At 36.1% G+C, this 17,955-nt stretch overlaps 1 protein-coding gene across 1 annotated transcript in view; it reads right to left on the bottom strand.

The window, feature by feature from the left end:
• syt6a (synaptotagmin VIa) overlaps nucleotides 1-17,955 on the bottom strand; it is a 49,623-nt gene that overhangs the window by 10,149 nt on the left and 21,519 nt on the right. The window contains exons 2-3 of the mRNA XM_065285783.1: nucleotides 5,949-6,333; nucleotides 2,504-3,062 (exon numbers count right to left, since the gene is read on the bottom strand). Coding sequence (XP_065141855.1) covers nucleotides 2,504-3,062; nucleotides 5,949-6,333 — 944 coding nt within the window. The remainder of the gene's footprint in view (nucleotides 1-2,503; nucleotides 3,063-5,948; nucleotides 6,334-17,955) is intronic.

The following is a 17,955-nucleotide window of genomic DNA, read 5'->3' as shown; positions in this document are numbered from 1 at the left end:
GGAACAACCAACAGCTGGGTTCCCTTTTTGACCCAACATTTTTTTTTGAGTGTGCTTTAAAGAAGACTCTAAAACTGAAATTCTTGGCAAACAGACACATTCAAGCAAGATGAAAGCCATTCATTTAAACAGTGACAGTTGTATGCTTCAAGACTGCCAACTTTGAGAAAAAGTTCTCATGGTGCTGGAGTTTATCCTCTCAACAGTATTAGTTGTGGTGTAAATATGAATCACTTTAAATGAGCTCAGTAAGCCTCCGTCTGATGGACATATCCCATGACTCTAGTTTTTGTGGCTTAATGTCTCTCTAGCCCTCTAAGGTGATTATTTGCAGGTTGGTGTTCAGTATAACACATAAGAGACTTTTTAAAGCAGATTGATGGATGGACACAATTCCAGACTTAGCTGTAAAACAACTGTAAACAAGTCACAATAAAGTATTTGTAAAAGCATGTGAACTTCATGGATACTGAACTAATGCCTTCTAAAAATTTAAAATTGAAACTATCCTGGTTGTTTCAATCCAAAAATGCTGGGTTGCTTTAACCCATTTTTGGGTCATATATAAACATTTTCCCCAGTGTCACTTTTTCGACGCAACGCTGGGTTAAAAATAACCCAGCATCTTTTGGAGTGCGTGTTATTGAATTATACCAAATAAACCACCGTTTTGCAATATTTTACTATGTTCTTAGACAAATAATACATACATATCTTTTTTCAATGCATGCACAGTGCGTCGTGGATGTGTTAGCATTTAGCCTAGCCCCATTCGTTCCTTAATATCCAAACGGGGATGAATTTAGAAGCCACCTAACACTTCCATGTTTTCCCTATTTAAAGACTGTTACATGAGTAGTTACACGAGTAAGTATGGTAACACAAAATAAAACATGGTGATTTTTAAGCCGATAAAAAATTAAAACTATATTGTATGCCGGAAGAGCACTTAGTTTCCAGCACTTCGACCACGGCGTGCAGTAACATCACCACTTGACTACTCCCCCTGTCGCTCAAACTTCCATCAATATTACTGCACCCAAGGTCGAAGTGCTGCAAACTAAGTGCTCTTCTGCCATACAATATAGTTCTCATTTTTATTCGCTTAAAAAAATCGCCACGTTTTGTTTTGTGCCACCATACTTACTCGTGTAACTGCTCATGTAACAATTAAATAGGGAAAACATGGAAGTGTTCGGTGGCTTCTAAATTCATCCCTGTTTGGATCCTAAGGAATGAATGGGGCTAGGCTAAATGCTAACACATTTACGACATGCTGTAGAAAGATTAAGTGCACGCATTGAAAAAAGATAGGTATGTATAAATTTGTCTAATTTGAGGTAAGAACATAGTAAAATATTGAAAAACGGTGGTGTTTCCTTTAAATTATTTTTGTAGAGTAAGGGTGTGGTCACTCCCGTCCACCTTTGCTTTTAAGAAGAGAAAGGTCACGCCGTGACATACCGATTTTCTACTGGTCACATGTCTTCATGTGATACAAATTTGCAAGACAGAGTTCACCAGACTTGAACTTTGGTACGCAACGAAATGTGAAATATCTTCACACAAGCTTGCGCTTCCAGTCTGACGCATTTGATTGGTTATGAATAGAAGACAATGGAAAGAAAAGTGTAATTATGGTGGGACTAATTCAACTCTATTGACCAATGTACTGTCAAAAAATATTCTCTGAACAGCCCATATTTTTGATTCTGTGGCTAAATGATTTTTAATATCTTTCGATAATATTTTCTGGAATGTGCCTGCCGGCATTAAACTAATTTTAATAGTTGTAAGCAGATGATAAGTGAGATAGATGTAGTGCTTAAGTTCAAATGTCCAGCCGGCTCCCTGCCATGAGAGCAATAAGCACAGGTTTATTGAATTGCTCCTGTGAGGTTAGCTTTAAAAAGAAGTGCAGTCGTCAACTAACCTCAGTTGACCTCAATACCTATTTTGGAGGTTAAGCGCGTCGATTAATATTGCAGTCTTGAAGCACGCTTTGATTGACACCAACTCTTATTAGTGCCCGTCACAGAAAAACGCAATTACTTCAACCATTATACAAACGTGCCTGTGTCTGTCAACCTCATGTGTGAATTACCAACTTACCTCTGTGTTAATGAGACTAGATCCCTGAACACTCATTCATTTTGCTTTCTTACGCAGGTGTACCCAGAAAGAGTGAATATTGGGATGGCATTTACACAGACCATGTTGATAACCCAACAAGGAATTCAGCTCAGCAGGCACAAATAAAGCTAATGGCTGTGTTATTTATAATATAATTCAAAGGATTTCCTTATCTCCACCAAACACAAACTGTCTGACCAGTGCAAAATTAAAAGTACTTGCTGGGGATTCATTAAATGGGCCTTTATCCTACCAACCAACCTTAAGTGATGTGTCAGAGATGTTGCTGATGCACAAAGCTTATCACCCCTCTCCCATTACTGTTATAACACAAGTGTACTTCACAGTAAAGAAAGCAGAGTATTCTTACAGAGGTAGCATACTGAATGTCTTTCCAGATGGACGTCTCTCTTGAGAGATCAGACACTTCAAACAGATTGTCCAGTATGACCTCTCCGATCATATCGTGCCGTGAGAATCGGTCAAAGTCAAAAACACTCAGATGGAGTTTCCTGACAGGCAGCTCATCGTAGGTAACAGGAAACTGGAAGGATTCATCAAATGTGGGGTTGAGCGTTTTACGATGCACCCGAGTCTGGAATTTCTGTTTCCTGTCTGGCAGCAGGTAGATCTTTACATAAGGGTCAGAGCTGCCACAAAGATCCTTGGCTGGTAGATCAAAAGCCTTGAGTATCTTAACAAGTAACATCTCATTCTCATAGTCGTACCGGAGAGAAAAATTAATCTTCCCGCAGTTTTTTCCACTTTCACCGTTGCTGGAGTCTTCGTTTTTTGTGCCGATCTGCTTGTAGAGTTCGGGATTGATGCGACCTATGCTGGTTGGTTGTTCGTCCACTTCGTAGTCGTCCCCGAGATCCAGACTGCTTACCTGCATCTGACGAGGCAGGTGACGTTTGAATGAACTGTGTCTGATGAAATGAGGTAAAGAAGAGAAAGAGTAACAATAAAGGTGTTGAGTTCAAAGGTGAATTTGGATTAGTGTTCAGAGAACTTAACTACAGCGCCAAGCGTGATACTACATTACATTTACGCATTTGGCAGACGCTTTAATTCTGTAAGTGACTTACAGTGCATTTAAGCTATACAATTTTATGTGTGTTCATTTTTAAAATAGGATCCTAATAAAAAAATTTGGGAGTAATGTACACCTCAAAGGTAGTACATATTCTCTTATAAAAAATAAGTAGGGGTGCACAGGGCAAAAACTAACACGGGGTTAGTTTTAACACGGACTGTTTTCATTGTTGCACAAGGTTGAAAGTTTTGTTTTTCCGGTATTTTTTCACGCTACCAAAAGATGATCTCCTGCAAATGATTGGAAATGTATAATGTTTTTCCACAGAGTTTTGATGAACGTTTGTTTTGGTCGCATCTAAGTACTTTTTTTATCATATGTTTTTTTTGTTTTTAAGTCGGGTGTAAGATACCAAATCCAATGCTATGTCATATTTATCAATGTCTTGTTGACTAAAACATAGCATCGTTTTGAAATATGTCTGCAACTCTTAGCAACTTTTTTGGTGGGCATGAAAATATTTTGACCCAGCGGGGTTAATTGTAACGCTGTGTTACAACTAACCCCTCAGCACTTACAATATGAAAACCGCTAAAGTTAGCGTAATTCTTGCTGTTGTTTTAAATAGGCTACACATGAATGATTGCTGGCTGCCAACAAAATAAATGTGCTGGTCTTAAAAAATTGTGTGTCAAATTTATTTTTGTTCATAACTTTAATATTGATTGAATACGGTCATGTCAAAGATTGAAATCATAATGAAATGAATGGCTAAAATCAGACTTTGATGCTCATTATCTCAGAATTTGATTTTGAAACTGTAGTATGGTCATTACAGACTGGGTCACATATAAAAAATGTTTTGTCATAATTGTGCAGCTTTTTCTAACATATTTAGACATTTGTATCCATTTATAATTGATATATGGTTAGAAAAGGGATAGATGAATGAAGTGTGGATACCTGTCTATTATAGACAGATATATAAACAATATCCACTTCAAGTATATAGACAAAATAGTATTGAAATATTTGCTTGCAAACTTAATTTTTAGCAAGTGTTACCACTAACCCCCTGCCTGTTACAATTTACCCCACCTATGGGGTAAGTTGTAACGTTTGCATTTCTGTAAATACCGTTTGCCACAATGGATGCTATTTACACTCATTGTAATAGCTTTTTCACTGTAAAAAATCTGTGAAAATTACAGTATTACTGTTAGCTGGTTGCCAGTAACTTACTGTAGATTTTACATTTACTGTATGTTATTTACGGGCAACAGTTTGTTCAAAGTTAAATAAACATGAAACATGTTTAGTCTTTATCTTCTACATGAGATAGATATTATATGCATATTTACAGCTAATTTTTTACAGTGTTGGCATCATGCCTCAGTAAAAGAGTTTTGGAGTCCACTCTAAAGTCTTTAAAAATGTCGATATTATTTAAATGAGCTTACCACAGAATAAACCAGAATATGTGTCAGACTTTCATACAGTAAATGTCTTTTGAGATTATATTAGAAGTAGTGCTAGAACTTAAACAATGGTTTCACTTGTGACAAAAATGTAACAAAAACATTTTGAGGTCAAGCCCCAAGAAACCCATCGCTGTCCATAAAAAAATCATAAATCCTTGTCTGGTTTTACAGAATCGTGTCATTTGTTATGTAATAGTTGTCTTCTTAGGTAGCTCTAGTACTATAATGAATGGGTTTGAATGAATTTAGTGAATTAATTCAACCACGTTTCACTTAATATTAATAAAAGCACAATTTCCCAGCTAAGGTGAAATGTTAATAACTTGAAATCTGTGAAAAGGCCTCCAAGTGCAGGCAAACACTGAAACTAAATTAGACAGGACTCCCTAATAGGCGAATACGACATGACAAATATATAATTGGAGTACCTTGCCATAATGAAGTGTGCTGAAATTAATCAGCATGCGTGACACTTTAGTTGCACCCAGGGACTATTTTAAACAGTTAAACATTAAACAAACACCCTGAAGTGACACAGAAATAATCTAAGGCATAAAAGAACAAAGTAGACTAAGATGAAAGACTTCACAGCCCTCTGAAATTTATGCATCATCAGCAATATAACTTGAAAATGTGTCTTCTCTTGTTGTTTTTGTAATGTTCCTGAGATACTAAGGATGAGTTAGATATGATTAATTATGTCTTTGGAGGCCTTTCTTAATGGAGGAATCACTATTCTGTCACATCCACAATGCATATAGGAGAAAGCACACAAATCTAATTATGCGGGAATCCGGTTATGACTTTATGTATGTGTGGATGTATTCAGAGATATTTGGCTCGGTCTGCATGCCTTCAGGTGTATAGTCTTCTGCATTTTACTGATACCATAAGTCCCTTAAAAGTGTCTGCCAAATGCGTAAATACTGTAAACGTGTGAGACCATATTTACAATGTGTGGTTTAAGTTTAAACTAAACACAAAATCTCATTGAAGGCAACAGATGGTTGGGTGCAGGGAATAACATGGATCATTAGGATTACAAACTTACAGTCCGTGACAGATCAAATGCATTCAAAGAAACAAATCCATGGTGAATAAGAAGAAATTCTGACATTAATTTGTATTCTGCTTTTTTTACTACGAGTCTCAGACTTTTGGACTCCACTGTAAATGACTGCAGGCACAGGATGCTCATGCAAGCATAAGGGACCTACTTGAATATTTATAAAAACTACATGTTTGTATGTGTATGAGCTTTATGATGTGCATTCCTGGATGGTGTCTGGACCTGTTACCTGGTGGATGAGGCCGGTTCGGTGGTCTGTCTTTGCATGCGCTGCGTACGCCGCAAAAAGTGCTCCCTCATGGAGCGTTGCACCTCAGCAGGGATGTCAGGAGATGTTTGGCTTATTTTAACGGCTGCCTCCAGGAAGCCCATTGATGCCAAAGGATATTTTTCCTTCTCAGTCGCCATGGCGACCTCGGACGGCTGAGGACTCGGCGAAAGAGATGGTAGCTGAACCGAAGGGCAGTCTTCGGGGGCGAGGGCTGCTGAACTAGATGAAAGCGGTTTGTTCCTCCAAGGAACCCAGCACAGCTTCCAGGAGACAAATGTGGCAAGCAAGAGCAGTGCCAAGCCACACGCTATTATCACGCCGATGGGAACGCCAACAGTGATGTCTAAAGCCAGCCGGAAGTAATGGGCCACACGACATGGACAAACAGATGGCCACAACAGTGAGACAGACAGAAGGGAAAGTGCATTAAGTACAAAAAGGGTCAAATGAGTATCGATTTCTATTTATAGGTGAGACCGGGGCTAGTTGTCACAAAAGGAAGTATCTGAGACAAAACTCAATGTGTGTTTTAGTACAGTGTTGGGTGTGATTCATTAATTAATTAACTACTGTAATTAAATTACTTTTGCCATAAAAAAGAGATTACTCTTTATTTTAAAGTCATTGCATTACATAAAGTATCTTTAAATAATTCTGTATTAAACAATATTGAATTGAAAATAGTCCAATGTTTACAGTTTGTTACTGGTAATAATTAAGGACATTTGAATAATTTTTAAGAATGTAAAGATTAATACACTTTTTCAATTTGATTGTCTATGTGGTTAAAGGAATAGTCAATTTTCTTTAAAGAAAAATCCAGATAATTTACTCACCACCATGTCATCCAAAATGTTGATGTCTTTCTTTGTTCAGTCGAGAAGAAATTATGTTTTTTGAGGAAAACATTTCAGGATTTTTCTCATTTTAATGGACTTTAATAGAGCCCAACATGTAATACTTAACACAACACGTAACAGTTTTTTTAACAGAGTTTCAAAGGACTATAAACGATCCCAAACGAGGAATAAGGGTCTTATCTAGCGAAACGATTGTCATTTTTGACAAGAAAAACAAAAAATATGCACTTTTAAACCACAACTTCTCGTCTAGATCCGGTCGTGATGCGCCAGCGTGACCCCACGCAATACGTCATGATGTCAAGAGGTCACAGAGGACGAACGCGAAACCCCGCCCCAGTGTTTACAAGTGTGTTGAAAGAGGACCGTTCCTACGTTGTTGTATGTCAACTTATACTAATTCATGTCTTTGTGTCAGTTTATTGTTTACAATGGTCCGCAAATGTGCGTTTTATATATGTAACACGTGACCTCCCTACGTCACTGCACATTTATGTTAGGTCGCACTGGACCGGACCTAGACGAAAAGTTGTGGTTTAAAAGTGCATATTTTTTATTTTTCTTGTCAAAAATGACAATCGTTTCGCTAGATAAGACCCTTATGCCTTGTTTGAGATCGTTTAGAGTCCTTTGAAAAAAAACTGTTAAGTGTTGAGTTAAGTAATAAATGTTGGGCTCTATTCATGTCCATTTAAATGAGAAAAATCCTGCAATGTTTTCCTCAAAAAACATAATTTCTTCTCGACTGAACAAAGAAAGACATCAACATTTTGGATGACATGGTGGTTAGTAAATTATCTGGATTTTTCTTTTAAGAAAATTGAATATTCCTTTAAGGTTGACACAGATTTAATATAATTCATTTAATTTAAGTAATTAGTAATGAGTATATTGACATTATAGCGATTAGCCAATTAAATAAATATAATGAAACTACACTACTATATTTCTTTAAAATATTTAAGTCATATTTATACACAGAACTGACTTTCAAAAGTACCCTAATGTGAAATCTGTTCACTCGTGACAACTAGCCCCAGTCTCTCTGCATTAACAGTATCTCATTTATATGCCTTTAAAGTTTATTTACAGCAATGCTGTATAAATCAGAGACCACTTGTGGCCCTAAATATATGCAAAACCATATAATAACATCATACCCACACATACTCACAATCACAGAGTGCAGAAATGATGAAAAAGTAATTAAAGTTATGGTGGATATTGTGTCACTATGGGCTTTAATCTCTTTCCAACAGAACAATGCTGGCGGATGACGGCGTAGTCTTATCAAGGGCTCTCACTGAGAAGTTTTCCATCCATGAATGACTCTTATGCATGTAGGCGGAAGGGAAGCTCAATCTCATTTCTTCACGATTACAGGGAGTTTGCTTGTAATAGAGCGAATGGATTGGAGAAGCTCGGAGACTGCTGACAAGCACCGTGTAAACATTAATTTAAAATTAAAGGGTGGGGCGGTGAGGGATGCGTCATATTTTGTGGGAGCTCTATAGAAATATAGGTTCTATAGGTGCAGTAATTTTGAGCCAGCAAAATCTCACATAAAAAGAAATACTGATTGTATTATTTTTCAAGCGGTTGTACAAATCCTCTCCACCCACAGCTTTGACTGGTTTGATTTATTGGAAATAATTCATGCTGTGATCTCCTTGGGCTCCCTGAGAAGTGTACAATGTGTCCTTGCTCAAACGAAATATAAATCTCTACTAACAGTTCACATAGCTTGGGGCCGGATTTAATTTAGAGTCTTTTGGGGCTTTTGTTCTTCATACAGCTCCTCTTTCCTCAAAGCATAAGCATGTATTATTAATTGACTGTTTTAAACGCACAACATTATGTAAAGATGGTATTCATAGTTAAATTCCAGAAGGAACAGGAATGTTGAATAGAAAGATGGACACATTATAGTTGAAGCTGTTCAAATCCAGCCAAACATGTCTTGTGTATTTTAAAGATTTCATGTAGACTGACTGGTTTATGTCAAAGCCAGATGGAAAAGTAAGTTTGGTACTACAGTACAAAACTTTCAGAAATGAGTTTCAGTATTATCAGTAAAGTACCATATAAAAATTCCTTGTGGCACTTACATTTTTAAGTTTAAAGATTACAATTAAATTGACCAGTGAGGAGTTGCTACTGTATAAATTATAAAAATGGATTTGAAATATATTACAGTCCTGCAGAAAAACACAGTTTTTTGTCATTGTAGCGGGCAAAAATCCTTGATCTTGCAGCATGTTTTCTTAAAAAATTTGATGGAATATGTGGGATATTTATGCAATTTTATGCGATGAAATTGCGGGAACTTGCAAAAATTGCGGGAACTTGCAAAAATTGCGGGAACTTGCAGCTTTTCAATGATGTTCACGTCACAATCACTTCACTTTATAACGTTCCCATTGCAACAGGGACATGGCTGCGCTTGTGTGAGGTAAATGCAACATTTTTCAACTTTCTGCTAAGATATGTGATTTTTGCAATGAAAATGCAGGGATTATAAAATCATGCAATAGAAATCTGAAATGAATTCTGCGAAAGAGTGGCGTATTTGAAAAAAAAAATGGCTGTTAAATCATGCGATCGCATAATCGCGTTTTTCTGGAGGGACTGAGCAACTTTATTTAAACTCTACATTAGTCAAGAAAGTTATCATTTATTGTAAATTAAAGTTGATTAAACTTAAAAATTTAAGTGCAACACAGAATCTTTCACAATGTATTTACACTTTAAAAAAATACAGCATGAAGTTGTAACAACTTGGTTATTCAAGTCAATTCAACCTACTATTTTAAGTTTTGACTTGTTGACATTATAACGTTATAAAAAGTTGAAATTGTTTAGTTAACATAAAATAAATATTTTGATTTGATATCATTTTTTACAGTGACTGTTGTACCTTTTCAAAAATGTATTGTTTTTTATACCAAAAGCTGAATTTATATCTGAATCAAAGGCTCTGAATTCTTCAAAATTCTTTCTCTAAAGTGGCCATTTAAAAGGCTTAAGGTTTATCCTGGTTGAGTATGAAATTTCTAGGTCCAGGGATTTATGTGTGCACAGGATTTTCACATCCACACCCTGCCACAGCTTGTGTTTTGTCATCTGAAACGATTTGTGTGTTGCCTTTTGATCTTTATTAAGATTGGTTAGCACTCGCAGCTGGACAGTGCTGATAATGTCAAGCAGATATGGCAGATTCATTAAGGGATTTAACAATGTATTTGTGATTTATTATTGCATGTCAAAAATTACCGGTAGTAGCATACAGCGCCAAAACTGATACCCAACGTATCTGGAATGTGGCCATAGTCCAATGCAAATGTTTATGGTATGGACGGTATGCAAACTGGACACAAATTATGATTAGTATGTAATCAGCACATAGACAGGAGCAATAAGACGTGAACCAGCGAAGCAGCATGAACACAGAGGTTGTCCTGCACTCAGTTATATACGGGTAATTAATTTAAACTGCGTGACACTGTGACTCCCCGTAGACCTGGTCGCAAACCAGCTTGATATTCAGCAGAGTGCTGCTTATAACACTCACTTAATGAGCCGTACACATAATGGTTCACAAATGCAATCAGTCAATCAACAGAAGCTTTTCCTAGGGCACAAGTTCAATTTCCATACAAATTTAGATGCTTAAATTGTACACATCATAAAAAAAAATTCCGGCTAAAATCATGGGAATATGTATGTATTTTACAAATTGGCTAATTTGAAGTGAATCATACACATATGTATGATACTTATATATAAAATAAAATAAACTCTTACTTCTTAAAATCAAGATACATCATTAACTTTTAGGACTATTAGGTCTTGTTTTTTAACAGTTTATGCTTAAAATAAGAAAAAAAATGCCAGTGGGGTATAATTAAACTTTTTAAATTAAAAATTAAGCTCATTAAAATTTTACATTAAATTAAAACTTGAATTAAGTTTATTATTTTTACCCCACTGGCCGATACTTATTGTTTAAAGCATAATCTTATCTTAACAATTATTTTTTAGAAAACAAGACATTATATGAGGTCAAATGTTGATTTAATGACTAAAAATCATTATTGCAGTATACACAAAAGAGTGCAAGTCTGTGCACACACTGGATGACATCACATCTTGTTTAAAAAGCGAGTCGAAATGTTAATATTTTATGGCTATGTTTTTATTTACTCTGTATAGCTATTTATTTCAAACTACCAACAGTGTGACATTTTTAAAGCAATCATCAAAATAAATAAATAATGCCGTTTCAGCCTTTGCATGCATAATAAATTCATTTTGCAGAATTCATTTCACACCTGTATTCCAACTTATAAGCCTCTTTTGGTGCTTATTTAGGAAAATTTTCCAGCCAAGTGCTGCAGGAGCAGAGAGGAGAACATTCTGTCCTATGAGATAGCACATGAAAGGGGGGGGGGTGTTGTTAATTTCCCCTCCCCTCCTCAGGCACAGGGTTCAACGGGGTTGGGCCATGGCTGGAGCACATGAGTAATATCAAGAGGCCCACAAATTCAATTAAGACTTGTTTTGAAACCGAGTCAGAGCGCAAACCGGGGCCCGGGGGCTCTCCGTTCAAATGTCTTCAAATGTAACCTGGTTTCCATAGAAACCAAGCCATTGGACTCAACTGTCAGCTCTCATCATCTAATTCTGGGCAAAAACAAAGAGCTTTGTTGTGTCTTCAAAGGACAGTAGGATATAAGCGGGGACAATTTTAGTAGGGTCATGTGTCTTGATGTGGTTCCAGTAATATAGCAACTACTAAAGTCCATTTATTAATTACATAGAAAATGGTTATCATTTGTCCACATACAAAGGATAATCACAGAGGAATACAGTGACATTGTGTGTTAACTCAATTATATACTCTGTCTTGCACCCACACATCTCCGTGCCAGCTGATATTTTCAGGACAATTGGAGGCGCACTGATAAGAACTGGCATCACAATGAGAAGCCACCATTAGGGAGACCACAGAGGTGTTTTTTATATCATGCCTTTGAACTAAATCACTGTTCCCATGTGAACGCTAAGGGTTATTGATAGGGGATGTATGGCAAAAATCTTGAGAAATGTTTAAAGGACATGCGGTGCTAGCTTCAAAGACCAGCTCGGATGATTTTGACTATTATTGGGTGAAAATGCACCGTATGGCTCTTGCAGAAGTGAGGTCATGATTGGTTATAACTCCTGAGGATGTATGCTAATATAAGATCTACAGTGGCCTCTGAAAGTGCTAAACCTTGCAGCATTTTTTAGTGCAAGATCAATTAACTTGGCTTGAATACATTGAAGTGAGTTGTAAAGAAGAACATAATGCGAATTTGCCAATTGTAAATTGCTTGTATGATTAAATCCAAATAAAATGCTCTTAATAAAAGGACTATAACCATGATAAACCAGTAAATGTGCACTGCTAAAGCATACAGTATCTAAATGCAGTCATATAGGGTCATTTCTGATGCATGCTTGTGTAAACCACAGTGCATGGTGCTGCATGAAAGCCGGAGCATTGGAAGGGAGATTTTCTCTCATATCTGCACGGAAGGAACATATTGGCTCTGCAAGTAAATCTCCGCGCCACATCCGGGCCATTTTTAGATTGCTCTATTTCACAGCAGCTTCTCCTCTCCATCTCCAATCCCCTAATTCCCTGATTCTCTGACTGCTGAAGCAATAGCAAACAAAGCCGGGGTTCTCAAACTGAAGGACTACCGGGACCAATACAGAATTCATGCGCTAAGACTTAGGGAGATAAACAGCCTCTTATAGGGCTTTAGGCACATATTCACTGTAACAACATCAGATGCACCTATGGAGCATGTCCTTAGGAGTGACATATAACTGTTTTTCCCCCAGAAGATTTGGAGAAATTAGTTTTTCCATGTAGGCGAAATTGTTCTGGGAAACATCCTTCTAGGTACATGCGCTTAGAGTATGAGACTTTAAACCCAAGGGTGTGAGGCGAGTCTATTTAAAATATAATCAAAACATTCGAAGTCTCAGAACTTCAAAGATGTGGTTTTTATTCAGCAGACGGTGAAAATTTGATGGAATTTATACCTTAATAAAACATCTTAATAATCAATAATAATTTTTCTTCAAGCAGTTTGAATTATGGAGCAACGCCTACGGTATCTCACAATGATCAGCAAACAGAAATAGTAACCATATGTTGGCCTATGCTCTCTCATTTATAATGATATTATTACATGCAAGCAGAGAGATCACAAGGATTTGCTGTTAGTCGCCACCATTGGTATAAGACCACTCAAGTCTCAAGGCCAATGTCATTAGTTTTTAAAAGGTCACCAAAGTAACAGGTAATGTTCTTTTCTTGAATTGCAATAAAATGACTAAATTTGATCCAGCATGCTAAACAGTTTAGTCTTTAAAATAGGGCTGTCTGCTTTCCACTTATAATGGTGATTGCAATTTTGTTCCAGTCACATTACATTTAAATTCGGCAGACGCTTAAATCCAAAGCGATTTACAAGGTGCATTCAAGCAGGTATACATTTTTTATCAGTATGCGTTCCCTCGGTATTAAACCCATGACCTTTTGCACTGCTAACACAATGCTCAACCACTGTGCTTTAGAGAAGCAACTACAGTATACAGTAAATGTATTACTACAATTTGATAAATATTTGAATGAAATATCTGGTGAAGTATGTGAAATGTGAAGTAGCTGATGTTACTAACAGTGTTCAGGGTGTGCTGCATGCTTTTTTAGTTAAAGAGCACCTATGGTCCGATTCACAATTTTTCATTTTCTTTTGTGTGTAAGTGTGTTTTAGTAAATGTTAATGATATGCAAAAGGTACAAACGATGACGTGAGTTATCGTCTCCAACGTAAATCTCTTTTCTTGGACTACAACAAACACACAGATTGTAGGCAACAGTTTACTTCCTGCGACTGGTGATGTAAACAAGACTGACCCGAATCTTTCAAACATGGTAAGAAGCATCACATTTTCGGCTGATGTCAGAGGTATTCAGGCCAATCACAACGTACAGATTAGCTGGCCAATCAGGGACAGTTTTGTACAAAATCTGTGCGTTTTAGGAAGACACGGAAATCTGGAGCTAAAAACATGTACGATATGTGGAAAATAATGTGTTTTTTACCATAAACCATGCAAACACATTGTATTATACCAAATACATAAAATAACGTTTTTTAGCAATGAAAAGTACTAAACTCAGAAGACACATTATATTAACATTTTATTATTCTGTTTGGTAAAGAGCAACAGCAAATTTGGACTTATGCAAAAAAGCATAATGCATGTAAAGTGATCAGACTGATCTCATGGAAAGTCGTGTAGTAAACCAAAATTTTATCAATTTGTCCATGCATAAAATTCAGCTTTTTTCGTGCCTTGTGCACAATCGGCTTTTTTGTGACACTCGATCAATTTATATAAATAAATTATAAATAAATATATAAAATATATATAAAATATATAAAAACTTCTTTTTCGTTTCGTTACATTTTATGTATTGTTTTCTCATAGTTTTTCCTATCTTCTTATCATCGTAGCTTGGAGTTAGAATCACTTTCTGTGTCGGAACCGATGGTGTAGTGGGCAGCGCTCCAACATATGTGCAAACGCACTTCCGGCGAGCCGAGTTCGAATCCCGGCTCGAGGTCCTTTGCCGATCCCATACCCCTCTCTCCACCCTCTACTTTCCTGTCGTCTCTCAAACTACTGTGTATCAATAAAGGCAAAAATGGCCCAAAAAAAATTCACTTTCTGTTACATTTTTTGACATCCTAACCCAAACCCTAACTCTATAGAAATGTGTGCAAGTGTCACAGAAAAGACATTCGTGCTCACGTACACTGTAAAAAACATTCTGTAGAAATTACAGTATTACTGGGTATTACTGGCAACTAGCTGCCAGTAACTTACTGTAGATTTAAGTTAAATGAACATGAAACATTTCAGCCTTTATCTTCTACAGTAAGTTACTGTACAAGCTGCATAATTACAGCAAATTTTTATAGTGTAAAAAAGCTGAATTTCGTGTCATGGACACGAATAAATTGATAAAATTTTACGTGACTATAACACGACTTTCCATGAGATCATTTTGCAAGTGATAGACCGAATGGATGTACACAAATAGACCTTGTCAATTAACAATATAATATTCTGTAAAACTTGCATGCGCGTGCGTGTGTTTGTGGAGGGGGTTGTGTTGTCATTCACTGAAGATTTGACATTTTAAATAATAATTTTTTTTAAAATAATTTTTAGGATGTTAATAAAGTGGTTGTCTCTGACAAATAATTTTTATTTTTACATAAATATGTGACTCAGGCTAATCCAGGCTAAAGTCTCAAAATCTAATTCTGAGATTAGGAGCATCAAAGTTTCATTTCAAAGTGATTTACATTGATTTCAATCTTTGACGTGACCTTACTCAGTCAATATTAAGGATATCAAGATTATTATATTTTCAAAGAATGTTCTTTACATTATGATGATTTTATGTATACCAGTAAATCTAAAAATAAAAAAAGACTTAAGGTGGGTTTTAAAGGCAGGGTCATATTCTAAAAATTAAACTATTTCTCATGTGTACAATGATATGATATTTTAAGTGAAGCGCAATGTTAATCACAAGACATCTCCTATAGCCTAATAGCAGACCCAGTTGATCTGTTTGCCCCCTATACCTGCATGTCTCACAGGATGGTTCACTGGTTTTAACAACAAGCTACATGCACAGACACACACTATCAGATTTATGCTCTTTTCTGTTCTCAGTATAGATTTGACACAGCATGATTGTCTCAAGTGTTTATCGATCTGAATCTATCACACAGACCTCTCTGCAGAAACACTGATGCTGTGTTCCCTCACATTCAATTTCTGTTGGTTCAAACATGCCTTCATCAGGTCCTTTTATAAGCTAATGGATCATTTGTTGTTACTATGGTTTTAAATAAAACCTAAAGACTAGGTTACATAGTGATCTCAAGCGTCACTGGGGCAGTACCCTTTTAAAAGGTAACAGTTAAAATTATGTACCATTCAGGTACAGATACTGTCTGTATACATTTGATACAATTATACCTCTGAGGTGCTAATATGCACTCTTTGGACATTTTGGTACCAATAGGTACATCTGAGGTACTAATATGAACACTACGTTTTAAAAGGGAACCGAACCCAGTGACAGCAATGGACCATTTTTTCTGACAGTTAAAACATGGTAAAGTATCCTAACAGACTTAAGTTACTAACAACTCAGGGAATAAGGAAAATAAGTAAATGAATAACATTTGATCTGCCAAAAACTACTTTGCAATGGCAACTTTATTTATATAGCACAATTAAAACAAATGTGTTTTCAATTCTGTTTTAAAAACCTGCACAGTAGCAGAGTTTCGAAATATGTTTTGGCAAACTGTTCCATAATTTTGGTGCTGCAACAGCAAAAACACAGTCCCCTTTTTGACCTATATGGGTCTTTGGTCCTTTGATGTGTCAATTTTTAGTAAGTTCTGATTTGCTGATCTTAAAGTTCACCCAGACTGATGCTCAGATAGAAGATCGGAAAGATAAGCCGGTGCCAGTCCATGTAAGGATTTGTACACTAATATTACAGAATTTTAAAATCAATCCTGTAATAATACTGGGAGCCAGTAAAAAGAGATCAGGGAGGGTGTAATATGTTCCCGCTTCTTAATACCCATTAAGATATTCAGTCTGGTAGCTGAGTTTTGAACTTTTTGCAAGCGCGAAACAGATGTCTGACTAATTCCTTTATGTAAAGCATTACAATAGTCGAGCCTTGAAGAAATGAACTGCAATTTCAAGGCCTTTAAATGTCAAGCATGATTTCATTGACTTCACAACAAGTTTACTATTTTGCTGGTTTCATAAGTATTTAAACAAATACAGTACTGTGCAAAAGTCTTAGGCCACCATCATCATCTTTGTTGTTTTAGCAAAGTTTTAATGTCCATCCATATTTATTTTTCACTCTTTTTTAAGATACAAACAGAAAATCCATGAAATATGTACACAAAATTAAAAACAAAACAATTTTCAGAACTAAATATCTTCTTCAGGCATCAGTCAGTATTTAGTGTGACCTCTCTTGGCACGAAACACATCTTGAGCTTTTTTGACTGAAGTCATTCGATTAGAATTAGAAATTAGGATTTCATTTCATTTAGGTTTAAGAGATCCTGCACCTGCCTGCTATTGCTCAAGTGGAAGGTGAGTTTACCCTAAATACTTGACACTTCAGCTTATTCTTTTATACTGTTTTTAATACTACATACACATTTCCTGAATTTTCTGGTTGTATTCTAATAAAGAGGCAGAGAAATAATTATATATGATCAAATACAATTGCAAAAACAACAAATCTAGCATGGTGACCTAAGACTTTTGCACAGTACTGTATATTAGACTGTATACATCAACATACAGTGATACAGACTAAGTGAAGCACATTTTACATTTTCTTTGTACAGGTACATCACAAAAATAATAAAACTAATTCAGCTTTAAGGGCACATGTCAGTCAAAAGCTGTGGGTGGGGCTTTATCAGTGTGATGTCACATTAACAAGAGAATCAAAACAGCATGTCTAATGAGACTGCTTTGGTTTAACAGGGATTAAAAAAAGAAGAGAGTGGATTTTTTTTCATTTTATGGTGGTTGTGTCCACACACTGCCAACACACATTTATGTCCAAACACTTTATAAAAGTGTATTTAATAAAGCAACATGTTAATTTTTAGATTAAACGTAAATTAGTTTTTAATTTTTCACGTTGTTCTTATTTGTTGTTGTTGTTAATTAACGTGCTGGAACACTCTGTGCTCACAACTGTAAAGGTGTTTACATTGTGATGAAATCACTTACTTATCCCTTGACAAACACAAGTGGTCATAGGAGACACATTTCAGATGTATGATTTGACCAGGTAAAAATGTTAATACGTCTCCTCTGACCACTTTTGTAACTCAATACCTGGTGCAAACGGCTTTGAACTAATAAAAATGTTGTTTACTTGTCCTTGCTAACACATATTTTAGGCT

This window comes from Paramisgurnus dabryanus, chromosome 21 (assembly GCF_030506205.2).
Source record: "Paramisgurnus dabryanus chromosome 21, PD_genome_1.1, whole genome shotgun sequence".
NCBI lineage: Eukaryota > Metazoa > Chordata > Actinopteri > Cypriniformes > Cobitidae > Paramisgurnus > Paramisgurnus dabryanus.
The sequence above is the reverse complement of the archived record's forward strand: the minus strand, read 5'-3'. Positions and strand labels throughout refer to the sequence as shown.